This window comes from Pteropus alecto, unplaced genomic scaffold, assembly GCF_000325575.1.
Source record: "Pteropus alecto unplaced genomic scaffold, ASM32557v1 scaffold194, whole genome shotgun sequence".
NCBI classification, from domain to species: Eukaryota; Metazoa; Chordata; class Mammalia; order Chiroptera; family Pteropodidae; genus Pteropus; species Pteropus alecto.
This window is the reverse complement of record NW_006436281.1, coordinates 1,272,979-1,294,177: the sequence shown is the minus strand read 5'-3', so window position 1 is coordinate 1,294,177 and position 21,199 is coordinate 1,272,979. Positions and strand designations below refer to the sequence as shown.

At 59.5% G+C, this 21,199-nt stretch overlaps 2 protein-coding genes across 3 annotated transcripts; one reads left to right on the top strand and one right to left on the bottom strand.

Moving 5' to 3' along the window:
* The first annotated feature begins 355 nt into the window (after positions 1–355).
* Positions 356–14,419, top strand: ERCC2 (ERCC excision repair 2, TFIIH core complex helicase subunit). 2 transcript variants are annotated; one of them, XM_025046784.1, is made up of 24 exons: positions 356–439; positions 769–868; positions 1,956–2,033; positions 2,107–2,169; positions 2,358–2,471; positions 4,043–4,159; positions 4,249–4,365; positions 4,690–4,813; positions 4,916–5,012; positions 5,182–5,315; positions 5,394–5,562; positions 5,995–6,113; positions 8,119–8,188; positions 8,278–8,347; positions 8,437–8,538; positions 9,623–9,686; positions 10,216–10,337; positions 11,667–11,759; positions 11,861–11,933; positions 12,102–12,172; positions 12,295–12,438; positions 12,557–12,700; positions 13,194–13,292; positions 13,993–14,419. In XM_025046784.1, exons 1-23 carry the CDS (start codon positions 435–437, stop codon positions 13,284–13,286), a joined length of 2,283 nt encoding a protein of 760 aa, XP_024902552.1. In that variant the 5' UTR covers positions 356–434; the 3' UTR covers positions 13,287–13,292; positions 13,993–14,419. The 2 variants fall into 2 exon arrangements, with proteins under 2 accessions (XP_024902552.1, XP_006911857.1); XM_006911795.3 differs by lacking the exon at positions 13,993–14,419 and having other exon boundaries at positions 13,194–13,326.
* Positions 13,827–18,511, bottom strand: KLC3 (kinesin light chain 3). Its single transcript, XM_025046785.1, has 11 exons — positions 18,144–18,511; positions 17,427–17,657; positions 17,105–17,174; positions 16,500–16,719; positions 16,038–16,125; positions 15,860–15,961; positions 15,178–15,351; positions 14,480–14,570; positions 14,364–14,404; positions 14,170–14,276; positions 13,827–13,986 (listed from the first exon to the last, which is right to left on the bottom strand). Exons 1-11 carry the CDS (start codon positions 18,399–18,401, stop codon positions 13,884–13,886), a joined length of 1,485 nt encoding a protein of 494 aa, XP_024902553.1. The 5' UTR covers positions 18,402–18,511; the 3' UTR covers positions 13,827–13,883.
* Between the last annotated feature and the right edge of the window lie 2,688 nt (positions 18,512–21,199).

The following is a 21,199-nucleotide window of genomic DNA, read 5'->3' as shown; positions in this document are numbered from 1 at the left end:
AGGACACAGCAGGCATTTTATAAGTGCATGTTCACCTGGTGCAGCGAAGCCATTCCTAATTCGTGGGCCCCGAAAAGGCCCCCAACTTCCCTGTCATTTTCCCCTAGATTCTCTTCGCTATTTAGATCATTTGGGCAGATGCCCGGAGACCGAATCCTAATGAATGGGATCGATTCTCTCGGTTCTCTTCCTCCCAGGTTTTGTTCTTGGTCTTCGGCGATCCGCAGCGATGCCTCTGGCACCGCCTCTGCAGGAACCCGCCCCCGCATTGCCGTGCGCACGCGCATTATCCCGATCGATAGAGTGACAGGGAGGATCAACCAATGGCGTAGTGAGAAAGGTGAAGCCGCGCCTCGAGGACACCCACGGGATCCTACCTCATTGATTATTCATGAGGGGGCGGATCGACGCCTCTACTTGCCGCCGTCGTCGCCATGAAGTGAGAGGGGGTCTGGGGTTCGCGGCTCGCGACCGGGCGCGGGTCCCCGGGAAATGGCGGGGACTGGGGGGCGTGTCCGGGGCGCTTGCGGGGTGAAGGGAGAGTGAAGGGGTGGGGATAGCCGTGGGGACCCACGGTATAGCAACGGGGATGGGCAGTGAGGAGATGCCGAGGGGACCCGGAGGCTGCTGGGAACCTGGGGGATATCCGGGGGGCACCCGCAGGTCGGTGCCGGGCAGATAACCTCCGTCGGCCCGACGGCAGGGGAGTGTGGGGGCTGGAGAAGGGCTGAGGGGACGCGGGACTGACCCGGCAGCCCTCGCCGCCAGGCTCAACGTGGACGGGCTGCTGGTCTACTTTCCGTACGACTACATCTACCCGGAGCAGTTCTCCTACATGCTAGAGCTCAAACGCACGCTGGACGCCAAGGTGGGTGGCCCCCGCCGCCGCTGCCCACCTGACAGGTGGGACGGCCTCAAGGGCGGCTAAGACCGAGATTGCAGGAGGTCTAGATTAGAAATCAGAGGTCCTTGGGAAGCCAGCACTCCCAAACTTCCTGTTATCCAAAATAATAGTTAATAAAAGAAGAAACAAAAAGAAAGAGGAATAATAATAATAATAATAATAATAGTTAATAACAGTAGCTAACATTTATCAAAGGCTGAGCAGTTCAGTGGTTAGGAATATATATATGTCTATTACAGACTTTGGAATCAGCTACCTGGGTTGGAATCCTGGACCCACAGCTGTGTGCCCTTGGGTAAATCATGATTATGATTTACAGCATGATTTACATGATTTAATTTCCCTGCTCCACAGTTTTCACTTCTGCAAAATGGGCATAGTAGTAACAGTACCTACCTCAGAGGTTAATGTGAGGGTTACATGAATGAGTTAATTCACCACCAAGGAAGGAAGCCCTTCTCAACTGGGGATGACTCTGACCCCCCAGAGGACATTCGGCGATGCCTGGCGACATTCCTGACTGGCATACTAGTGGGATGCGGGTGCTACTGGCATGTAATGGGTTGATGCCATGTTGCTGCTAAACATCCTACAGTGCACAGGACGCGCCCTCTCACCCCACCCCAAAGCAAGTATTATCCAGCCCGAAAATGTCAATAGAGCTGAGGTTGACAAATCTTGACATTTAAAAATACTGCCAGGCACAGAGTAGTGCTGTGGAAGTGTTTGCTAAATTAACAGAAAAAGGGCTCACCGTATACCAGATACTATGCGAAATATTTCACCCCCATTTTCTTAGTAATCTTCATAATCATGCTGTGAAGAAAAACTTATTAGGCCCATTTTAGAGATGAGGATGCTGAGACCAGAGATGTAAAGGTACTCGCCTAAGATGACTCAGCAAAGAAGTGGCAGAAGTGGGGTTCAAACTCACTGCCCCTGGGGCCCAGACTTTTCATTGCCGTGTTGTTCTGCCATTCCAAGATGGTGGCATTCTGAGTTGGGGGGGGTGTCCCTGAGGTTCTGAGAGCCTGTCACCCCCAACTCGCAGGGTCATGGAATCCTGGAGATGCCGTCAGGCACTGGGAAGACAGTATCCCTGTTGGCGCTGATCATGGCATACCAGCGGGTAAGTGAGCCACGGGCCTGTGGAGGGCGGAAGAGGGAAGAGGCAGATGGCCTGAGCCCATTGTCGTCGGCAGGCATATCCACTGGAAGTGACTAAACTCATCTACTGCTCGAGGACAGTGCCTGAGATTGAGAAGGTGAGTCGGGCGATGCCCTTGCTCCCTCACTGCCCCCCACTCTGCCCAGCCCTCCTGGGCCCCCCTGTGGTTGCCATCACTGCTTGCGGGTGGTGTTTGGGGACCTGGGGAAGGGGGTGGGGCCTGGCTGGGCAGGGGCTTGTGCCTTCGATGAGGCCAAGTCCCCACTCCCTCCTCGACTGGCACAGGTGATCGAAGAGCTTCGAAAGTTGCTCAGCTTCTACGAGAAGCAGGAGGGCGAGAAGCTGCAGTTTTTGGGGCTGGCTCTGAGCTCCAGGAAGAACCTGTGTATTCATCCTGAGGTGAGCGCCCATTCTTCCCCTCGCACTAAGCCCCGGGTTGAGTGCACTCTTCCAGTCAACCAGGAGTTTTAGGTCCCCAGACCAGGCCTCTCAGAGAGGTACACTGGGGCCACGTGCAGAATTTTCTCACACATCAAATTTCAACTCTTCATTCAAGGCCTGGGAGAGATTAAAAAGGTGGAATCTGGCAGGCCTGGCTTCCTGGCTCTGAAACTTGTTGGTTGTGTAGTCTTGGCAAGTAGATTTCTGCAGTCTGGGCCTTAGTCTTCCTTTCTGTAAAATGGGGATAAATAAGTACCTGTTTCATACAGTCGTTAAGATTGAGTGAGATAATGCATATGTACCCTTAGCATGCACAAAGAGCTAAAAGAATTATTAGACATTATCATGATACTATATATAAGATAATATGTAATATTAGTTATTTTTGAATTATGGTACAAAGCCACCACTGTGCACCAGGCACTGTTATAAGCACTTTTTATATATGGAATATATGAGAAATAATACATATGATGGATGATAATTAAGAAGTAGCACAGGCCTTGGCGACTGATGAAAGGGAGGGGGAGAGGGAAGGGTCAGCATCCTCAAGCCTTCCCTTTGGTGAAGGTAAAGGTTTTGTTCCCAAGAGCCCTGGGCTGTGATGGTGCCACAAACAGCCTGGGCAAGGGGCAAGGTGGTTCTCATACTGTGCGATCAGAAGCTCCTTTGATTCTTAGACTCTGCCAAGGTCCTGGGTGTTAGGAATTTTCAAAGATAAAGCAGTTATCCTAATCTACACGCTTAAGAATCTTCAAAGCTTAACGCTTTTTTATTGAGGTATAATTGACACATATATAGATTCCTATATACAATGTAATGATTTGGTATTTGTATATGTTGCAAAATGATTATTGCAGTAAGTCTAGTTAATATCTGTCACCTTAAGGAGTTATAAGCTTTTTTTTCTTGTAATGCGAACTTATAAGGTCTACTCTCTTGGCGACTTTCGAATATGCAATGCAGCATTAACTACAGCCACCGTGCTGTATATTATATGCCCATGACTTTCTCATAAATGGAAGTTTGTGTCTTTTGACCCCCTTCACCTATTTTGCCCACCCCCAACCCCACCTCTGGCAACCACTAATCTCTTCCCTGTGTTTACGAGCTTGGTTGTTTCTTCTTTTTTTTTTTTAAATTTCACATATAAGTGAGATCACGTGGTATTTGTCTTTCTCTGTTTAACTTATTTCGCTGCATAATGCCCTGAAATTCCACGCATGCTGTCATGAATGGCAAGATCTTCTTGTTTGTGGCTGAATAATACTCCATTGTATCTGGGCCTTAACGTTTTACAATTTAAGAGTAATAATTTTGTCACTTTTGCATCGCTGCAATAAGTTCCTAAGTGTCTTAATAATGAAACAAGTGAAGTTTGAGTCTTGCAGAAATCCCCAAGTCTTACCCCAGACAGGACAGCCTCCCATCGCACCCAGCCATGAGGTGTAGAGCCCCAGGTTCCAGCAGGGTTTGGGGGCTGGGCTTCTCAGAGCTGAGATAATACTCCCCCCACACCGGCTCCCCAGGTGACACCCCTGCGCTTTGGGAAAGATGTCGACGGGAAATGCCACAGCCTCACAGCCTCCTACGTGCGGGCGCAGTACCAGCAGGACCACAGCCTGCCCCACTGCCGCTTCTACGAGGTGCCTGCTGGGTCAGGGCCGAGGGAGGGTGGTCAGACCCCTGTGACAGCCCCGCTCCCTGACCCCCAGGCACCTCTCGCCCACCCCAGGAATTTGACATTCACGGGCGCCAGGTGCCTCTCCCTGCCGGCATCTACAACCTGGATGACCTGAAGGCCATGGGGCGGCGCCAGGGCTGGTGCCCATACTTCCTAGCCCGCTACTCAGTGAGGAGGCTGGCAGGGGGAGGGCGGGGGGCATGCATGAGGGTTACCGCTTCCTGCCCATCTGGCTGCCCATGTCTGTCTGTCTGCATCTCCCTATGTGTCTGCGCCTCTGTGTCTGTCAACTTGTTTATATTTGTGCCTCACCTGTGTCTGTCTTTATGTGCCTCATCTCCGTCTGTGTCTGGTCTGTCTGTCCATCTGCCTTATATCTGTCTTTCCTTATCTCACCTCTGTGGGCCTATGAAGGGGCGATGTGGTGGTGTGAGCAGGTGGGAGGTGGCAGTCAGGCTGGGGTAACCCTGCCTTCCTCGTCCCCTCCCCCAGATCCTGCATGCCAATGTGGTGGTTTACAGCTACCACTACCTCCTGGACCCCAAGATTGCAGACCTGGTGTCCAAGGAGCTGGCCCGAAAGGCCGTTGTGGTCTTCGATGAGGCCCACAACATTGGTGAGGGAGCCTGGGCCGGGAGGCGATGCCGGTCCCTGGGGCTGCCCCCCCACCCTGCCCCAGCCGCCCTCGCCTGACTGAGCCTGGCTCTCCCCGCCACAGACAATGTCTGCATCGACTCCATGAGTGTCAACCTCACCCGCCGGACCCTTGACCGATGCCAGGGCAACCTGGAGACCCTGCAGAAGACAGTGCTCAGGTGGGGGTGCGGGTGACAGCTAGACCGCGGTGCCCGCCTTGGCCCTGCTCTTCGGCCCCGGCCCCTCCGAAGCCCCCATTCTCTGCCTGACCTGTCCCCGAGGGACACCAGCCCCGTTCAGTGCCCTCTCAGCTGGCTCCTGCTCTTCCTATTCCCCTTCTCCCCGCAGGATCAAGGAGACGGACGAGCAGCGCCTGCGGGACGAGTACCGGCGCCTGGTGGAGGGCCTGCGCGAGGCCAGCGCTGCCCGGGAGACCGACGCCCACCTGGCCAACCCCGTGCTGCCGGACGAGGTGCTGCAGGGTGAGCCACTGCGTCCTCCGTGACCCTCTCCGCGTCCCGCTCTCCCCGGGGGTGGCGGCTGACACCTGCTCCCCGCAGAGGCGGTGCCAGGCTCCATCCGCACGGCCGAGCACTTCCTGGGCTTCCTGCGGCGGCTGCTGGAGTACGTCAAGTGGCGGCTGCGCGCGCAGCACATGGTGCAGGAGAGCCCCCCCGCCTTCCTCAGCGGCCTGGCGCAGCGCGTGTGCATCCAGCGCAAGCCCCTCAGGTTCGGCCCCACGCAGCGCGGGGTGCTCGGTCCCTGCCGGGGGTCTTGGGACGGGCCGAATGTGTCACCAGGGCGGCTGAGAGTGACTGAGACAGTGCGGGGTTCTGGGTACAAGTGGATGACCACGTGGCCGTGCAGGACTCGTGCTGTGATTGTGGGGTTCTAGGTGTGGTTGCGGGTCCCGTTTTGACCGGTAACCTGCATACGAGATTGTGTGACATGCGACCATGTGACTCTGGGGTGTGCGTTTATTGCTTCGTAAGTGCCAGCGTGCATTTGAACAATGTAGGGACACAGAGGTGACTGAAACAGCCCCAGTCCGTGTCCCCATCGAGTGCCCAGCCACCTGGGGAGACGGGCATGACCTCGTGCTCTGACCACGGAGGAGGGGCTGCCCGGGGTTACCCCGATCCTATCTCGCCCCGCTTCCAGATTCTGTGCGGAGCGCCTCCGCTCCCTCCTGCACACCTTGGAGATCGCGGACCTCGCCGACTTCTCCCCGCTCACCCTCCTGGCTAACTTCGCCACCCTCGTCAGCACCTACGCCAAGGGTAAGCACCCTGCTTTTGGCCTCTGCTGGCCCCTGGCAGCTGCAGCGAGGATCCCAGCAGAAGCCTCCTGCTCAGATTTGTATTTTCAGAGGCTCTCTCTGGCCGCAGCCTGGAGGGTGGGGGTGGTGATGGTATGAGATGAGGCTGGAGAAGTTGTGTGGGGTCCGGGGGGCGGGTTCTGAGCCGAGGGGAGCAGGGGCAGCTTGTCCCTCTAGAGAGATTCTTCCCGCAGGGACTGGGGACAGGGGAGGCGGAGCCTGAGCTGGGGCAGGATGGGAGGAAGGAAGGGGCTGGAGGGAGATGGGGAGGTAAGGAGGCTGGGACTTGGTGCCTGGTTGTGGGGACCACGGGGGACAGGGATTGAGGGCGATGGTCAGGTTTCCAGCTTGCCAGGGAGATGGGGAGGGTTCCGGAGGCTTTGTCACCTTTATTGGGCGGCAGTCCCTCCCCTTCCTCAGCTGTAGGCTGGCCGAGGACTCAGCCTGATCCCTGGGGATTACTCTATCCAGGACACCAGGGCAGGCCTGCCTGATGTCGTGTGGCTGGGCCCAGCCTCTGCAGGAGGACGGAGAATCTGTCCCCCAACCCCAGAGCCCATCAAGCAGCAATTCTCACTGGAAGCTTCCTTCTGTGTCCATTTGTCTGTCTTACCCCGTCTGCCACCTTGAGCTGTCTTTCTCCCTCCGCCCCACTTCCTCATCCACCAACATGTCACGGTCTGTTGCTGGGAATGTCCTTTTCCATCCTCCTCAGCCCCCACTGACCTTCCCACTCATCCTTCAGCTCTTGGCTCAGTAGAGATGTCCCTTCCTCCAAGAAGCCCTCTCTGACCCCCAGGCTGGTCTCAAGCCCCCTACCCCCCACCCCGTCCTCACCCCAGCCTACTCTAGGGAGTCACTGGGGATAAGTCTCTATGTCCCCCTCACTGGTCTGTGAGCCCTGAGGGCAGGGCCAGAGCTTTCTTGGTTATTGCTGTGTCCCCAGCACAGGGCCGAGCACAGAGGACTTGATTTTTTTTCACTAAGTGAAATTGAATATGTGAATGCATTCATTCATCTGTTCAGTAAACAGGCTAGGCCTAGCTCTGGGGAAGCAGCAGGAACCAAGAAAGACCTCTTTTCTGACCTCTGGGAACGTGCATTCTAGAGGGGAAGACAGGTAGCAAAGAGGCAAGCGAGGAAGATGATTCCAGAAAGCGATAAAACCGTTTACGTGAGAAGCGGATTGGCTGCCATGCTGCAGTGTGCCTGCAGTGGCCAGGGCGGCCAGGAAGGCCTTTCTGAGGAGCTGACATTTGATCTGAGTCCCAAGTGACCAAATGGAGCCAGCCACCTCGGGAAGCTTTCCAGGCAGTAGGGCCAGCAAGTGCCAAGGCCCTGGGGTAGAGTGAGCCTGGTGGGCTTTGACAGTTAGGCGGGAGGCCCACAAGCAAGGAGAAGATGGGGTCAGAATAGCAGGTTCCCACAGACGATTCTGGACCTCGGGAAGGGTGTGGGGGGTTGTGGGGGGCTTCTGAGCAGGGCAGGAGTAGCCCTGACTCAGGCTTTCCCAGCGTCCCTCTGGCTGCCGTGAAAGGGGCAGGGGTGGAAGCTGGGAGCCCGGTGAGGACGCGGCCCCAGTGGTCCAGGCGGGGGTAGTGGCAGCTGGACTGGGGAGGGGCTGGGGGGAGGTGGTCAGATGACAGACTTTGGAGGCAGAGCTGACGGCCTCCTGATGGCTCGGACAGAAAGGTCCTGGGAGAAGCTCAAAGCTTTGGCTTGAAAGGCAGGGTGGGCCCGAGAGCGAAGCTTCGGTGCTCTCTGCCCAGACCCTCCGTGAACGTTTGCACAGGTGTTGGTCCTGGGGAGAAGCGGGCAGATGGGGGTGAATTTTGGACTCAGGAGCCTGGGTTTTAGGCTTGGGCGGCTGGTGGCTGGTCCCTTTTTCTATGGCGGTGGGGACTGGGGAGTGGCCGAGTGGGCGTGGTTATGACTGGCGCCCTGGCGATCTCACCGGCTCCCCGTAGGCTTCACCATCATCATTGAGCCCTTCGATGACAGAACCCCGACCATTACCAACCCTATCCTGCACTTCAGGTGAGACCCGACCCCCGTGGGGGCGTGACTGGACCACGGGCCCCAGGCCCCCTGGCCTGGCCCTCACCACCCTCGTCTGCTCCCTGCAGCTGCATGGACGCCTCGCTGGCCATCAAACCTGTGTTTGAACGCTTCCAGTCTGTCATCATCACATCTGGGGTGAGGACCCTTCTCTGCTCCCCAGTCCTCAGCTGTGGGGCTCCTGGTTCCTGCCCAGTCCTGCTGAGATTCTGCTGTCCTTGCCACAGACGCTGTCCCCACTGGACATCTACCCCAAGATCCTGGACTTCCACCCTGTCACCATGGCAACCTTCACCATGACGCTGGCCCGGGTCTGCCTGTGCCCCATGGTGCGTGGGAGCAGGTGGGGTGACGGGCGGGGAGACGGGAACAACGGGCCACCCTTCCTCCCTGTGCTCCCCGCCCCGCCCCCGTGCTGAGGCAGGAGAGCTTTCCAGATCAGGGTGTGGAGTCTGGTCAGACAGACCGGGGCGTGATGCTGGTGCCCCCAGCCCGGTTTCTCACCCGCACAATGGGAATGCCTCCTCCCCCGTCTCCCAGTGGAAGGGAGAGTGAGCCAATGAGTGTAAAACACTTACGTGGCTCAGGGCCTGGCTCTTGGTTAATGTGGCTTTGCCCGGTTCGTCTGGCCGTGACCTTGGGAAGTGACCCTTCTGTTCTGCCTCAGTGTCCTCTGTAAATCGGGCATCAGCACATGGGCTTTCAGGCCCTCATCTGAAGCCCTGGGGCCAGGTGTGCTTTAGAATTGAGACGTTTTAGAAATGAGAGTTTTCCAGACTTTAGAAATGAGGCGTACACTGTGTGCTCGCCGTGTGCCACTTCCAGCGGGGTCTGGGCAGCAGCCTCAGGGCGAAGTCTTACGGCTACTCCAGCAGCAAAACATTCATTTAGAGTTGAAAAGGGAGATAAGTCAGGACTCTGAATCGATTCAGGCCAGGGCAGGTTTTGCTACTCTTGAGTGTGTGTCCAACTTAAATATCTGCGATTCCCAGGGTGTTGTGGTGTTGGGACTTGCCCTTCAGGGGTGGTGGACGGCTGCTGTCCACACGCTGCCGTGCAGCTTTGCGAGGCCGCCGGTGGCAGTGCACCAGTGGCTGTCACAGTCATGGTGAGGAGTGTTCTGGAACCGACTGGCCCGAGGCTGGGGCTGGCCGAGTGCACTTGCTGGTCGGGAACAAGGACGGACTTGGGTCCAGCTCTATCTCTGTCATTTATTTGCTGTGTCACCTGGGGCAGGTGACTCCCCTTCTCTGAGCCTCAGGCCATTCTGTGCAGTGCAGATAACAGGGTAGCCGAGCGTTCCTTCAATGATATCGTGTCTATGCAAAGCGTAGAGCAGCACAGGCTGGCAGCCGGCACGCACGCACCCGCGACCGCCGCTGCCTCGCTCATCGTGGCCTCTCCTGCTCTCAGATCATCGGCCGTGGCAATGACCAGGTGACCATCACCTCCAAGTTCGAGACCCGGGAAGATATCGGTGTGCTGCCCATGGGAGTGGTTTGTTTGGGTTCCGAGAGGGGAGGCTTATCAGTCAGCATGGCCTAAGTCTTGCTGCAGTAACGAACACCCCCAAATCGAAGTGGCTTCACACTTCCTGCCCAGGGAGCATGCCACTGTCGGTTGGAAGGGGCCTGCCCCGTGCCACCGCTCTGGGGACTTCCAGCACTGGACACATCGCTATAGTGGAGCGAGGTGACAGGAGGGATCACGGTGAATGGCACGCTGGCTCACAAAGGTGCTCGCCCGGAAGCGACACAGCCATTTCTGCACTCATTTCATTGGCCACGGCAAGTCACAGGGCCATGCCTAGCCTTCGGGGATGGTGGGCGCCGTCCTCCACGGGCCGGGGAGGAAGAGTGGCACGTGTGTGTGAGCAGCCCTGCCGACGGTCTCGTGGGGTTTCTAAGAACCACAAGTTCAAGACCAGGCATTAGACAGGAACGCTGAAGGGGAGTGGGGAGGAGAACCCGGGCCGGCAGAGGCTCCAACCTCTGACCCCCTCACAGCGGTGATCCGCAACTATGGAAACCTCCTGCTGGAGATGTCTGCCGTGGTCCCCGATGGCATCGTGGCCTTCTTCACCAGCTACCAGTACATGGAGAGCACCGTGGCCTCCTGGTACGAGCAGGTACGCCCGCGCCCCGGACGGCCCCTCGGTCCTCGGCTCTTGGCTGTTCCTCTGTGCGCTTCACTCCTCGTGTTGTAAATGGTGACAAGTGTCATAGGTGACAGGATGGTGTATAAGACACATGAAAGGTTTACTGAATGGCGTGCACACCCGTGCCCCTCCCCCCACGTCCAGGTCAAGAACTAAGACCCTAGCAGCCTCTGTGGGCCCCTCCCCCAAAGGCTTACCCCTCAGGAGGGGTGACCACACCCCATCTCTGGTTTCCTTGCTCTCTCGCTGTTCTTTTTGGGGTCACCCCCATGGCTGTGTCCCGCCAGCACATGGCATGGAGACCCCGGGTAGCAAGCATGACTCTAGCTGGGTGCTGTGCTGTTAGAGGAAGGTTCTGGAGAATTAAGGCTGGACAGAGACTGGGGACAGTCTGCACTGGGGAGTGTGTGGGCGAGGTCAAGGGGCATTTTGGAAATTGGGAGCCGGGCACCAGGGGGCAGCAAGGTGGAGTTAGGGGAGGGGGCTGCCCTGTCCTTTCTGCTTCTGAGCACCCCATGGCCCAGCTCTCGGGTAGGTGAACGTGGGAATGGTGGGGGTGAGTCCCTCATCCACTCATAGCCAAGACCTCAGACAGGCTCTTCTGACACAGCAGGAAAGGTGGCTGCCGGCCGCCTGAGCCCCGCATTGAGCGCCTTTCGTGTCCTATTTAAGAAACCTTTGCCTACGTCAAGGTTGCGAAGATAACGTCCTGTGTTTCCTTCTAGAAAGCTTTGCATTTTTACCCTTCACGTCTGGGTCTGTGAGGTGCCTCAGGTTCACCTTTGTGTATGGTGCAAGGTCGGGGTCAAGGTTCATGTGGAAATCCATTTCCCCAGCCCCATTTATTGAAAAGAGCTCTCTCCTCCGAATGGCACAGGTGTCCATGTGTGAGGGGATGTGTTTTCTGGCTCCTCCACGCTGTCCCACTGGTCTGTGTGTCTGTCTCTGATCACGTGTCTTTTACACTGTCACATGAGATCTCTGGGCAGCCTGGCCCGCATCAGCTTCTCTACTCGTCACTGGCTGGGGGGAGGGTAGGCTGTCCCGATTGTCCATCTTGGGCCACATGCCTGCCCCACTTGTCCAAAAGATGAGGCGTGGGGATCGGTTCCCCACTTGGATCACAGGGCTTCCCCAAAGAAGTGAGACTGACCAGCGCCACCGCCCTCCGTCCCTCTGTCTGCTGGGGGATGGAGGCTGCTGCCCGGGCGTCTGGGGCAGAGCCGGGCTGCGTCAGGACGCCCGTATGCTCACTCGCCCTGCCAGCCACGGCCTGACCTGCCTGGTGTCCGTCCCTAGGGCATCCTTGAAAACATCCAGAGGAACAAGCTGCTCTTTATTGAGACCCAAGATGGGGCTGAGACCAGTGTCGCCCTGGAGAAGTATCAGGAGGTAGGTGGGGTGCTGGAAGAGCTGCTGGGGAGGGGCCGTGGGGGGAGGGGCCCAGGAGGCGGCTCTGGGGGCTGCAGCTCTGTCTGGCCTCCCCTCCCCAGGCCTGCGAGAACGGCCGTGGGGCCATTCTGCTGTCGGTGGCTCGAGGCAAAGTGTCCGAGGGAATCGACTTTGGTGAGTGGACTAGGCTGCCAGGACCTCTGGCCATGTCTGTTCCCCGGGGGACCACCCCACAGCCGGGGCCCCCGGCACCCACGCCCCCCTTCCCACCACCGGGCCACACGAAGGTGGCTCTCCAGCCGGTCACGGCGGTGACTCTCGCCCCCGCCTCTGCCCACCCAGTGCACCACTTCGGCCGGGCCGTCATCATGTTCGGCGTCCCCTACGTCTACACCCAGAGCCGCATCCTCAAGGTGAGCAGCGCCCGGGGTCAGCAGGGCGCTAGGGCCCTCCCCTGGGACCCGTGTGGTGTGGGGAAGGGGCAGAGTGCGAGGGACGGGCAGGAAGGGACCCCTCCCCGTGTCCTCACCCGCAGGCGCGGCTGGAATACCTGCGGGACCAGTTCCAGATCAGAGAGAAGGACTTTCTCACCTTTGACGCCATGCGCCACGCGGCCCAGTGCGTGGGTCGGGCCATCAGGGGCAAGACCGACTACGGCCTCATGGTCTTCGCTGACAAGGTGCGGGTCGGGCCCCGCCCACCTGCCCGCTCCCTTGTCATTTTGCAGATGGGGGCGCTGGGCAGGGTGTCCAGCCCGCCCACCCCAGGGGTCCTGACACCCTCGCTCTCCTGCTCAGCGCTTCACCTCTGCAGACAAGCGGGGGAAGCTGCCCCGCTGGATCCAGGAACACCTTAGTGACTCCAACCTCAACCTGACCGTGGACGAGGGGGTGCAGGTGGCCAAGTACTTCCTGAGGCAGATGGCGCAGCCATTCCACCGGGTGAGCCTGAGGCCGCCAGCCCTGGCTTCCCTTCACCCTCCCGGGCCAAGCTCCTCCTCCAGGAAGGTCCCTTGGCTTTCTCCCCACGCTCCAGCCTGCCCTTGACAAAGAGAGCTTTGTGTGTGCCCAAGTGCTAGGCCTGGGAACTGGGGGGAGTCGAGGGCTGCAGGCACGAGCTTGTCTACAGTAGATGAGCAGGTGAGTGGGAGCCCGGAGGCAGCCGGGTGGGAGAACTGTGGTCAGCAGGTGGCAGGGTTTCCCTAGCTTGGTCACAGCTGTCTAGTGGCCACCTCCCTGCTCTGGCATGTTTAGCTTATGCTCCGCAGTGTGTGGGTGTCTCCAGAGTCAAGCCCCTGGTCCTGTAACCCCACCGTGCAAGCCACCTCCTGTCCCTCTGGACCCCGTGTCCCCGTGTGGGGCATGTGGGCAGGTGCAGCAGCGGTCTTCCCACTCCGGCCTGACCCCTCTCCTTTGCCCGTCCCCCTGCCCCCAGGAGGATCAGCTGGGCCTGTCCCTGCTCAGCCTGGAGCAGCTGCAGTCAGAGGAGACTCTGCGGAGGATCGAGCAGATCGCTCAGCAGCTGTAGCGCGAGGTGGGGGCAGGGTCATAAACGGTGTTCCTGGTCACTCCCGAGTCTTACCTGGCGCTCCCAGCGGCTTAGAGGGGCCTCGGGGAGGCGCTGGAAGGTCCTCGTGGGAAGGAAACAGACAGACGCTCGTGGCTGCCAAAGCTACAGCCTTTAATCTCAGGAGAGGGCGGCCCAGTCCACTGGGTGCCCCCCGGAGGCACGGAGCCAGGCAGCGGGGCGGAAGGACTCCCCTCTGCCTACCCCTCTCCCCAAGAGGCTGCAGCCATGCGATCCTGTCGCCTCTAGCGGGGAACCAGGTCCTGGGTGCTGGCGCTGAGGGTCCGAGAAGCCTCACTCAGGTGCCGGTTTGCAAACTGGGGACAGTCACAAGGAATGGCTGAAAGGGGGACAAAGTGCCGGACAGACCCGCTCCGGCTGCCACGAGAGCCACCCCCAGCGGGCTCACTGCCAGCTCGTCCATCCCAGTGGCGGTACTGCTCACCCTGCTGTCCCCCCATGGCCAAGTGAAACCCACTGTTCTCCGGTCCTTGGGTCCACTCCAGCCCAGCTCCCAGTGCCAGCCTGACTGTCCCCACCCGCCCCTCCGGGCCCCTCCTACCCCCTCCTTGACCCTGGCACCCGTCTGCCCCTCACCGGGGTCCCAGTGGCCCTCGCACCCTCCGCGTGCAGCATGTTGAGTGACACGGCTCTCTTCATCCTGCAGAGGAGACGAGTGAGTCCAGGGGCCTCGGGCTCCCACCCCGGGCAAGGCCCCCCCAGCACTGGGTTTGACTGTACGTGTCACAGGGAAGATGGAAGCCATGGAAGGTTCTTGAGCACGACAGGGAGCGGGGTGGGCTGCAGATATCGGGGCTCTTTGCTGACCAGGTCCCACACTCACCCGGCTGCCCCGGCCGCTCCGTCGCCTCGGAGACGGGAGACCAGCTTCTCGCTTCCGCGCCGGATAGACTCTCGGAACTTGGAGAACGAGCTGCTCCGACGAAGGGTCTGGGGCGGGCGCCACGGACACAGTCAGCCTCCAACACACCCAGCCCCCACTCCCGCCCTGGGAGCTGAAGCCAAGCCCATCCGCACCTGTTGTCCTGTGTCACCGGCAGTGCCTGCGTCGGGGGCCCCTGGGGGAACAGATGGGGGACATTATGGTGGGACACCGAGAAGCACCCTGGGGGAAGGGAGGGGTGGGGGCTCACCGAGAGGGGCAGGCAGGCCCTCCCTGCTGAGGATTTCCTTGTAGAGCTCTTCTGCTTGCTGGTACTTGTTCTGTTTCAGGTAGGCTGAGGCCTGCGGGAGGGTATGGCCTGGGTGATCTTGGTTCAAATCTGGGAACTCCCCAGGCCCAGCGCCGCATCCCAGCACATCCGGCCCCACCCCGTACTCAGAGCCTCCGCCTACGGCAGAGGGGGCTTGGAGTCTGACCCCGGCACTTCCTGCCTAGGTGGCCCAGCTCAGGGGGCTCCCTGGCTCAGCCCAGGCCAGTGACACCTCTTTATGCCTTAGTTTCCTCTTCTGCAAAATGGGGGCCACAAGAGCACCTACCTCACGGAGTCCTTTGACAGATGGATGGGACAGGGAAAGTACCAAGCAGGGGGTCTAGAGCTCAATAAATGTGTCTGATGCTGTCACCCGCTCCCTGCCACTCCAGCTTAATCTCACTGGAGCTGTTTTCTGGCTGCTCCCAGCTTGCCTGTTTCCTGATGCTTCCACGTCTTCTGTGATGAGTGATCTCAGTAGTCAGGGCCCAACTGAGAACCCAAGTCTTAGGGTAGCCCTCCTCCACGGGCCTGGCAGAGGTGGGGGCGCTCCTGTGCATCCTACCCTCCCAAGCCAACAGGTGCTGCCCTATCACGTGACCTGTCAGTCCCCCGCCCCAGACCCACAGCGCCCTTACCAGGTTGTTCTTGGTCTTGGCCACGTTTGGGTCGTGGGGCCCGCCCAGGGCCTCGTAGATGCTCAGGGCTCGAGCATAGTGCTGCTCCACCTCCTCGAACTTGCCCTGGTTCTGGCAGAGCAGGGCCAGGTTGTTGAGCTGCTTGGCCACATCTGGGTGGTCGGCACCCAAGACCTAAGGACCATGGATGGGGTCACAAGTCACTGGGGTCATCCAGGATTGGTGGGCTAGTGCCAGCAGCCATAACGGGGCTCACAAGTTAGGGATTACAGGATCTAAGTGGAAAGTTATGGGATGCTGGGGCTGGAGGGCAGAGGTTACCCCCTCAAACTGGGAATTCATCAGATCACGGTGGATCAGAAACCACCCTGACCTTGGGATACAAGGTCGAATGGGTAGATCAGGGAAGGGGTTGTACTGGGTCGGGGGCATATGAGGTAACCTAAAACATGAAGTCAGGAGTCAAGATCAGACAGAGCTCACAGAAGGTCAAAGGTGGTGTCATGGGAGTGGGTGCACTAGGCTCAAATCGTGGGCTCAACATCCAGTGGGAAGGGCATAAAAGTCAGAGGTCACAGAAACAAGCTGGGGCCCCAGGAGATCAGAGTCGCAGCGAGAGCCACAGAATGGAGCATGTCAGGGTCACACGGGGAGGGCCCGGGGCCAGGCAGGGAGGCCGGACCTTCTCGCGGATCTCAAGGGCACGCTGGCACAGCGGCTCTGCCTCCCGGTACCGCCCACGCTTCCCGTAGAGGACAGCCAGGTTGTTGAGGGTGGCAGCCACCTGCAGGGGGTGGGAGGGAGGTTAGGGCAGGAAGGCACAGCCCGCAACCCCCGTTCCTGCCAGGGCCCCCACTCACCGCGGGGTGCTCGGGGCCCAGCGTCTGCTCCCTGATCTGCAGGGCATCGTGCAGCAAGTCTGTGGCTTCTTTGTACTTGTTCTGGTCCCTGTGGGGCGGCCCAGGGGTGGAGGGGAGTCAGCCAGGTTGGGGTAGCAGGCCCAGGGACCTGGCTGAACCAAGGACAGGTGGTACCATTTGGGGTCCCTTTTGAATTTCCCCATACCTCCTAAGTCTAGCACAGGGTCTCTGTACCCCCAGATCGCTGCCAAGCCTCTGGCCACCCCAGATATCGTCCCTACTCTGTTGGGGTCTGTCGCCCAGGCCCCCCGACTCCTCTTTGCCTGGGTCCTGGTGGCCACCCCGGATCTCCGTCCCCGCTTCCCCACCACCACTCCTGTGCCCCATGCTGACACCACCAGGGTCCCCCCTTCCACACAGCAATGGTCCCCGCCCTGGCCACCCCTCCAGCTGTGGCCTCACCGGTACACCAGCGCCAGGATGTTGAGCATGGTGGCCACGTCAGGGTGGCAGTGGCCGGAGCTCCGCTCCAGGTCCTCTAAGGCCTGGCGGCACAGTGGCACAGCCACCTCGTAGCGGCCCTGCCCCGCATACTGGATCACGAGGTTGTGCAGCGTCCGCAGACGGGCCGGGATCTCGTAGCCGCCCTGCTGAGCCGCTGCGGCCCCTGCTGCCTCCGGACCTGGGGGCGGGGGCACCGAGTCACTGCGGGCCTCCTGCCCCACCCCAGCCCCACGAGGGGACGCCCACACTCCAGACCTACAACTGCCTCGCTGCCCGCTTGCCCCTGGGACCACGGGCTCCCGCACTGACTTCTGAGATTGGGATCCCAGGCATCCGACTGGCCCGTGGGACGTGGACATGTGGCTCGTGGGGTTGTGACCAGCGTGGCCGGCCTGGTTTTACAGCTTTTGGCCTCACCTACCTGCTGTCACCCCCACAGCCACCTGCTTCATCCTCATGACCCTGCCCTGGCCTCCCCACCCCCCGCTCGGAGACCTCAGGGTTCAGCTGTCCCTCCGTATCTCCGCCCTTTGGTCCCCCATGGCTGAGCTCCCCACACCCACCGTTCCTCTCCTCCTCCTCGCTGGGGAACAGCGAGGCCAGGCTGTCTCGGCGAGGTGGGGACTCGGGCCGCTGCAGAGAGGGGGTCGGTTTCAGAGATGGGGTGCTGAATCTCAGGGTTTGAGGCAGGTGGTCAGGGGTCTCGGGATTCGCCTGAGTGCTCGCGGAGGGCTGGGGGTGCCGTGCAACAGCTGGGGGGCTTCTGCGGGAGTTCTAGTGGGTTGAGGATTCTGAGGGTCTAGAGCACTGGGTCTCCATTGAGGGTTGGGGGGCTGTGGGATATCTGAGGGTCGGGGCCCCCGGCACACCGTGGCCGCCCAGCACCTGGCTCTCTGCAGGCAAGTCATACTGCCGCAGCTGCCCCAGGAACTCGAGGTGCCCCTTCTCCTCCTCCAGCTGGGCCACGGCCTCCTCGCTGGCCCGCAGCCTCCGCTGCGTCTCCTCCAGCTCCTCCCGCAGCCACGCGTTCTCCTGGGCCAGCCGCCGGGCCTGCGCGCGGAGCCGCTGCTTCTCGGCCTCCAGCGCACCCACGTGCGCCGACAGGGCCAGCAGCATCTGCCGTGCGTTGGTTGAAGGGTCAAGAGTCGGGGGCCTGGTCCCTACCCTGCCAGACAGCCCCTGGCCCAGCCCAGGGCCTCAAACCAAGCCAGAGCACCCATGTTCTATCCAGGATCCCCCAGGTTCTAGAGACTTCTTCCGCATGACTACAAAGATGCACAGAGGCTCCCAGGGACCCCTCTGATTTCACCCAGGCAGACAAATTATGCCCAAGGACACTTTAGGTCCCACTCGTGCACCCCAAAGTCTCCCCAGGACCCACAGTTCTAAGGAAGGACCCCATTTGGTTCAGAAGTTCCTGTCACACTCAAGGGTCCCCCAGTACTGCCCAGGGACCCCAACTCTGGCCTAGAGCCTTCCACTCCCAGGCCTGGCTCCCCTAGGTCTCACCTACCCCAGGCTTGCCCCCCCTGCATACCTGACTCTCCTCCCTGGGCCTCCCCCCAGGTGTGAGCCTCGCCCACCACAGCTGGCCCCTCGTACCTGGGCCTCGCCCAGCCCCAGCTCGATGGCCTCCAGCGAGTGTGTCACCACCTGCTGCTTTTCTTCCAGAAGTTCCAAGCCAGCCACCGGGCCCTGTCCTGCCAGGGCCTCCGCCAGGCGCCCCGCCAGCCCGTGGTGCTCGGAGCGTAGGGCCTCCAGCCCCTGGACCACTTGTCGCGTCTGCCGCACCAGCTCCTCAGGGCTCAGGCGCTCTGGGCCCAGCCCCATGCTCCCGGCGACTGCCACCTGCACGGACATTGCTGTTCCTGGGGTGTGGGGGGAGAGGGGGCGGCCGGGGTTGGGAAATCATTGTCAAGGCCAGACGAGCCAGCCCCTCAGCCGCCACACCATTCTGACCAGCAGGCCCCCTCCAAGCTGTCTCCCTAACCAGCCATCCTAGCCAGCCCGCTGACTCCGTACCTTCCAGCCGGCACCCTGTCCCACGCCCATGCAGGCCAGCCCTCAACTGGGAACATTCTAATTTAGCTTTGCCTGTCCTTAGCCCTGAGGGCCACTCCAAAAGCCCATCCCATATGTGACCAGCCAAAAGAGGGCAAACAGTGGGGCTGTGGCCTTCCACCTGCCCTCAGCTTACCTGGCCAGCCCTCACCACCCCGAGGGCCCCGGATACCCTGGCCCAGACCTCCTGGCCGTGTGACCTGGGATTGAGGCACTCTCCTTTCCTGGGTGTGTGGGGCGGGGTGTGTGGAGGCGGCAGCCTCCCTGTGAGCTCATTCTTAGGGTGTTTTGGTTGGGAACCAGTCGGACTACTGGGGGTGGGGAGGGGCAGGAGGAGAGGGCCAAGGGGCTGAGGCCAGAAGCAGAGGAGGCCTCTAAATGAGGGAGCTTTGCGGGGGACCTGTGTGGGCTCCCCAGGGCTGAGAAGCTGATAGACCCTGAGCGAACAGGGCCTCCGCCCTCCACTGCAGACAGGCCCAGCCTGCCCAAGGCGTGTTGGGACACACGTGTGGCAGGTGTGGCCCATGGATGTCACACTGGCCACGTGACAGCTTAGGGTCTGTCACAGATCATAATGGGTGGGGGTCTCACATGCTGGACTTCATGCGATTTATATGACAGCGACAAAGTCAATGACCCACTTGGCAGTGCCTGTGGAGCCCTCATAGTTACACACATACTTACACACACGCCCTTCTCAGAAATACAGTTCAACACGCACACATACCCAAGAAGGAATTCTTGGAAATACAACCTAAAATACATTCTCCTCTCAAAAATACAACACAACACACTTCCTTCTCTAAAACATAAAACACGATACACACACACATCCACATTGTCCTTTCAGATTACAACCTAATCCAACTCACTAACTCAGACTCAGACACACACACACACACACACACTCCCCTCTTGGAAATACAACCCAACACACAGGCATCTTTCCTCTCAGAAATAAAACCCAACGGACACGGAAAAGAACTCTGTCTCTCCCCGCTCACCCATGAAAATATAACCAAATCCCAAACCTCTCACACCCAGACTGTCTCCTTGCACTTATGTTCATGACACGTGCCCCCTCACACACTCGCGGTCCCGCGAGCAGCCCACTCTCCATTGTCTGCCCGATGCCTCCTCCAAGCGTGCGCACACTTGGAGGATTCACTATGGACCTGTCACCATCTTCCCCACGTCCTCCAACGTCCCCCACCCTCTTGCAGGGCCAGCCAGGGATTTGCATGCCCGCACGTGGAGCACACACAGGTGCCCAAACGGAGCTTCAAACACGGACGTGCCAATGGCCCGTGAAGTCAGACTCAGTTACATTGTCATAAGTTGGTGCCCAGGGCACAGACAGCTGTGGGGACAAGCAGAGGCAGTGCCACAGTTCCCGCACACACCTTCTCAAGCACACGTCACTCAAGATGCCGTGTCCACTATGAGCTGCCCAGCAGTTTCTGCACCTGCTCGCAAGTTTACAATCATATAGGCTTAGACACGCAGAAAGGGCAGCATGTAATCCTGTGGGTTTTACAGACCGCAGGCTCTCATCCCCCTCGCTCTCTCTGATTGTGTGTGTTTGTGCATTCGTCAGTCTCTCTTTCTATACGTACTTACGTGTACACGCAGGTCACGTCATCCTTAGTCTTCACACCTCACATACAAGCCCCATAAACAGTTAAACACAATCACACAAGTTCAAGAGCCACCCTGACAACCACCACCAGGATTCGTGCCAATTTATACAACTTCACGCAGTCTCAGACGTCTGAGCCGAGTGCCGCAGACACAGCTTTGCCTGGACCGCCCACAGCCCGACCGACGACCACAGTAACAGTCACAGTGACACGCACAGCCGCACAGCACTGGTGCTGTCCTCGACACACACCAGCTCCCATATTCACACAGTCCTCCAAGCGGCTCACTCTCGTTCACATGCTCGGCCCTGTCACACCACCACACAGCTGACAATGATAATCACAGTCGCACCCCACGCTGCCATCCTGTGCACACACTGCCCACCTCCCCTATCATACAGGCAGAACGACAACCCCGGCCACGAAACCTCTTAGAGGTCAGGATCCTACAAACGGTTTAACTCCCTGCAGTACATAGACACGCAGGCACGGGGCAGGACAGGTACACCGTCAGAGGTGACACACATTTCCACATCATTGAAACAGCCCCCGTCATCCACACAGTCCCTCTGGTCCCTCATAGGGTTCCACCAACAGTCTGTTTCTCACGCGCATACCCACAGCCTGACACCATCGCTACACACACCTGAGCTTCATACACCATCACACGCACAACTAGGCTTTGTGCACCGTCTCTCAAATGCAAGCACATTCCGTCCCCAGACACCTGCAGCAGGAGGCCCCCATCGTGGCCAACGCCCGGAACCACTCAACTTACCGCTGGCCGGCCTGCCCAGCCCCACGCACCGCGGCTTCCCTGCGGGAACCGTCACAAGGGCCCCTCTCTTCCCCTAAGCCCCGCCCCCGCTCCTGTTTACCTGCGCATGGGGGAGGGGGCGCGGCCCCAGCTGGGCCTCCAGAGCAGGGGGAGCCCTGGGGCGGGGCAGGGGGTATCCA

Excerpts from the sequence above, each read along its gene's own strand:
- ERCC2 (XM_025046784.1), top strand. Across the intron at positions 2,472-4,042 it reads ACCTGTGTATTCATCCTGAG|GTGACACCCCTGCGCTTTGG; the intron begins GTGAGCGCCCAT and ends CCGGCTCCCCAG. Across the intron at positions 4,814-4,915 it reads CGATGAGGCCCACAACATTG|ACAATGTCTGCATCGACTCC; the intron begins GTGAGGGAGCCT and ends TCCCCGCCACAG.
- KLC3 (XM_025046785.1), bottom strand. The coding sequence starts at position 18,401 with ATGTCCGTGCAGGTGGCAGTCGCCGGGAGCATGGGGCTGGGCCCAGAG. Across the intron at positions 17,658-18,143 it reads TGGGGCTGGGCGAGGCCCAG|ATGCTGCTGGCCCTGTCGGC; the intron begins GTACGAGGGGCC and ends AACGCACGGCAG. Across the intron at positions 16,126-16,499 it reads ATCCTGGCGCTGGTGTACCG|GGACCAGAACAAGTACAAAG; the intron begins GTGAGGCCACAG and ends GCCGCCCCACAG.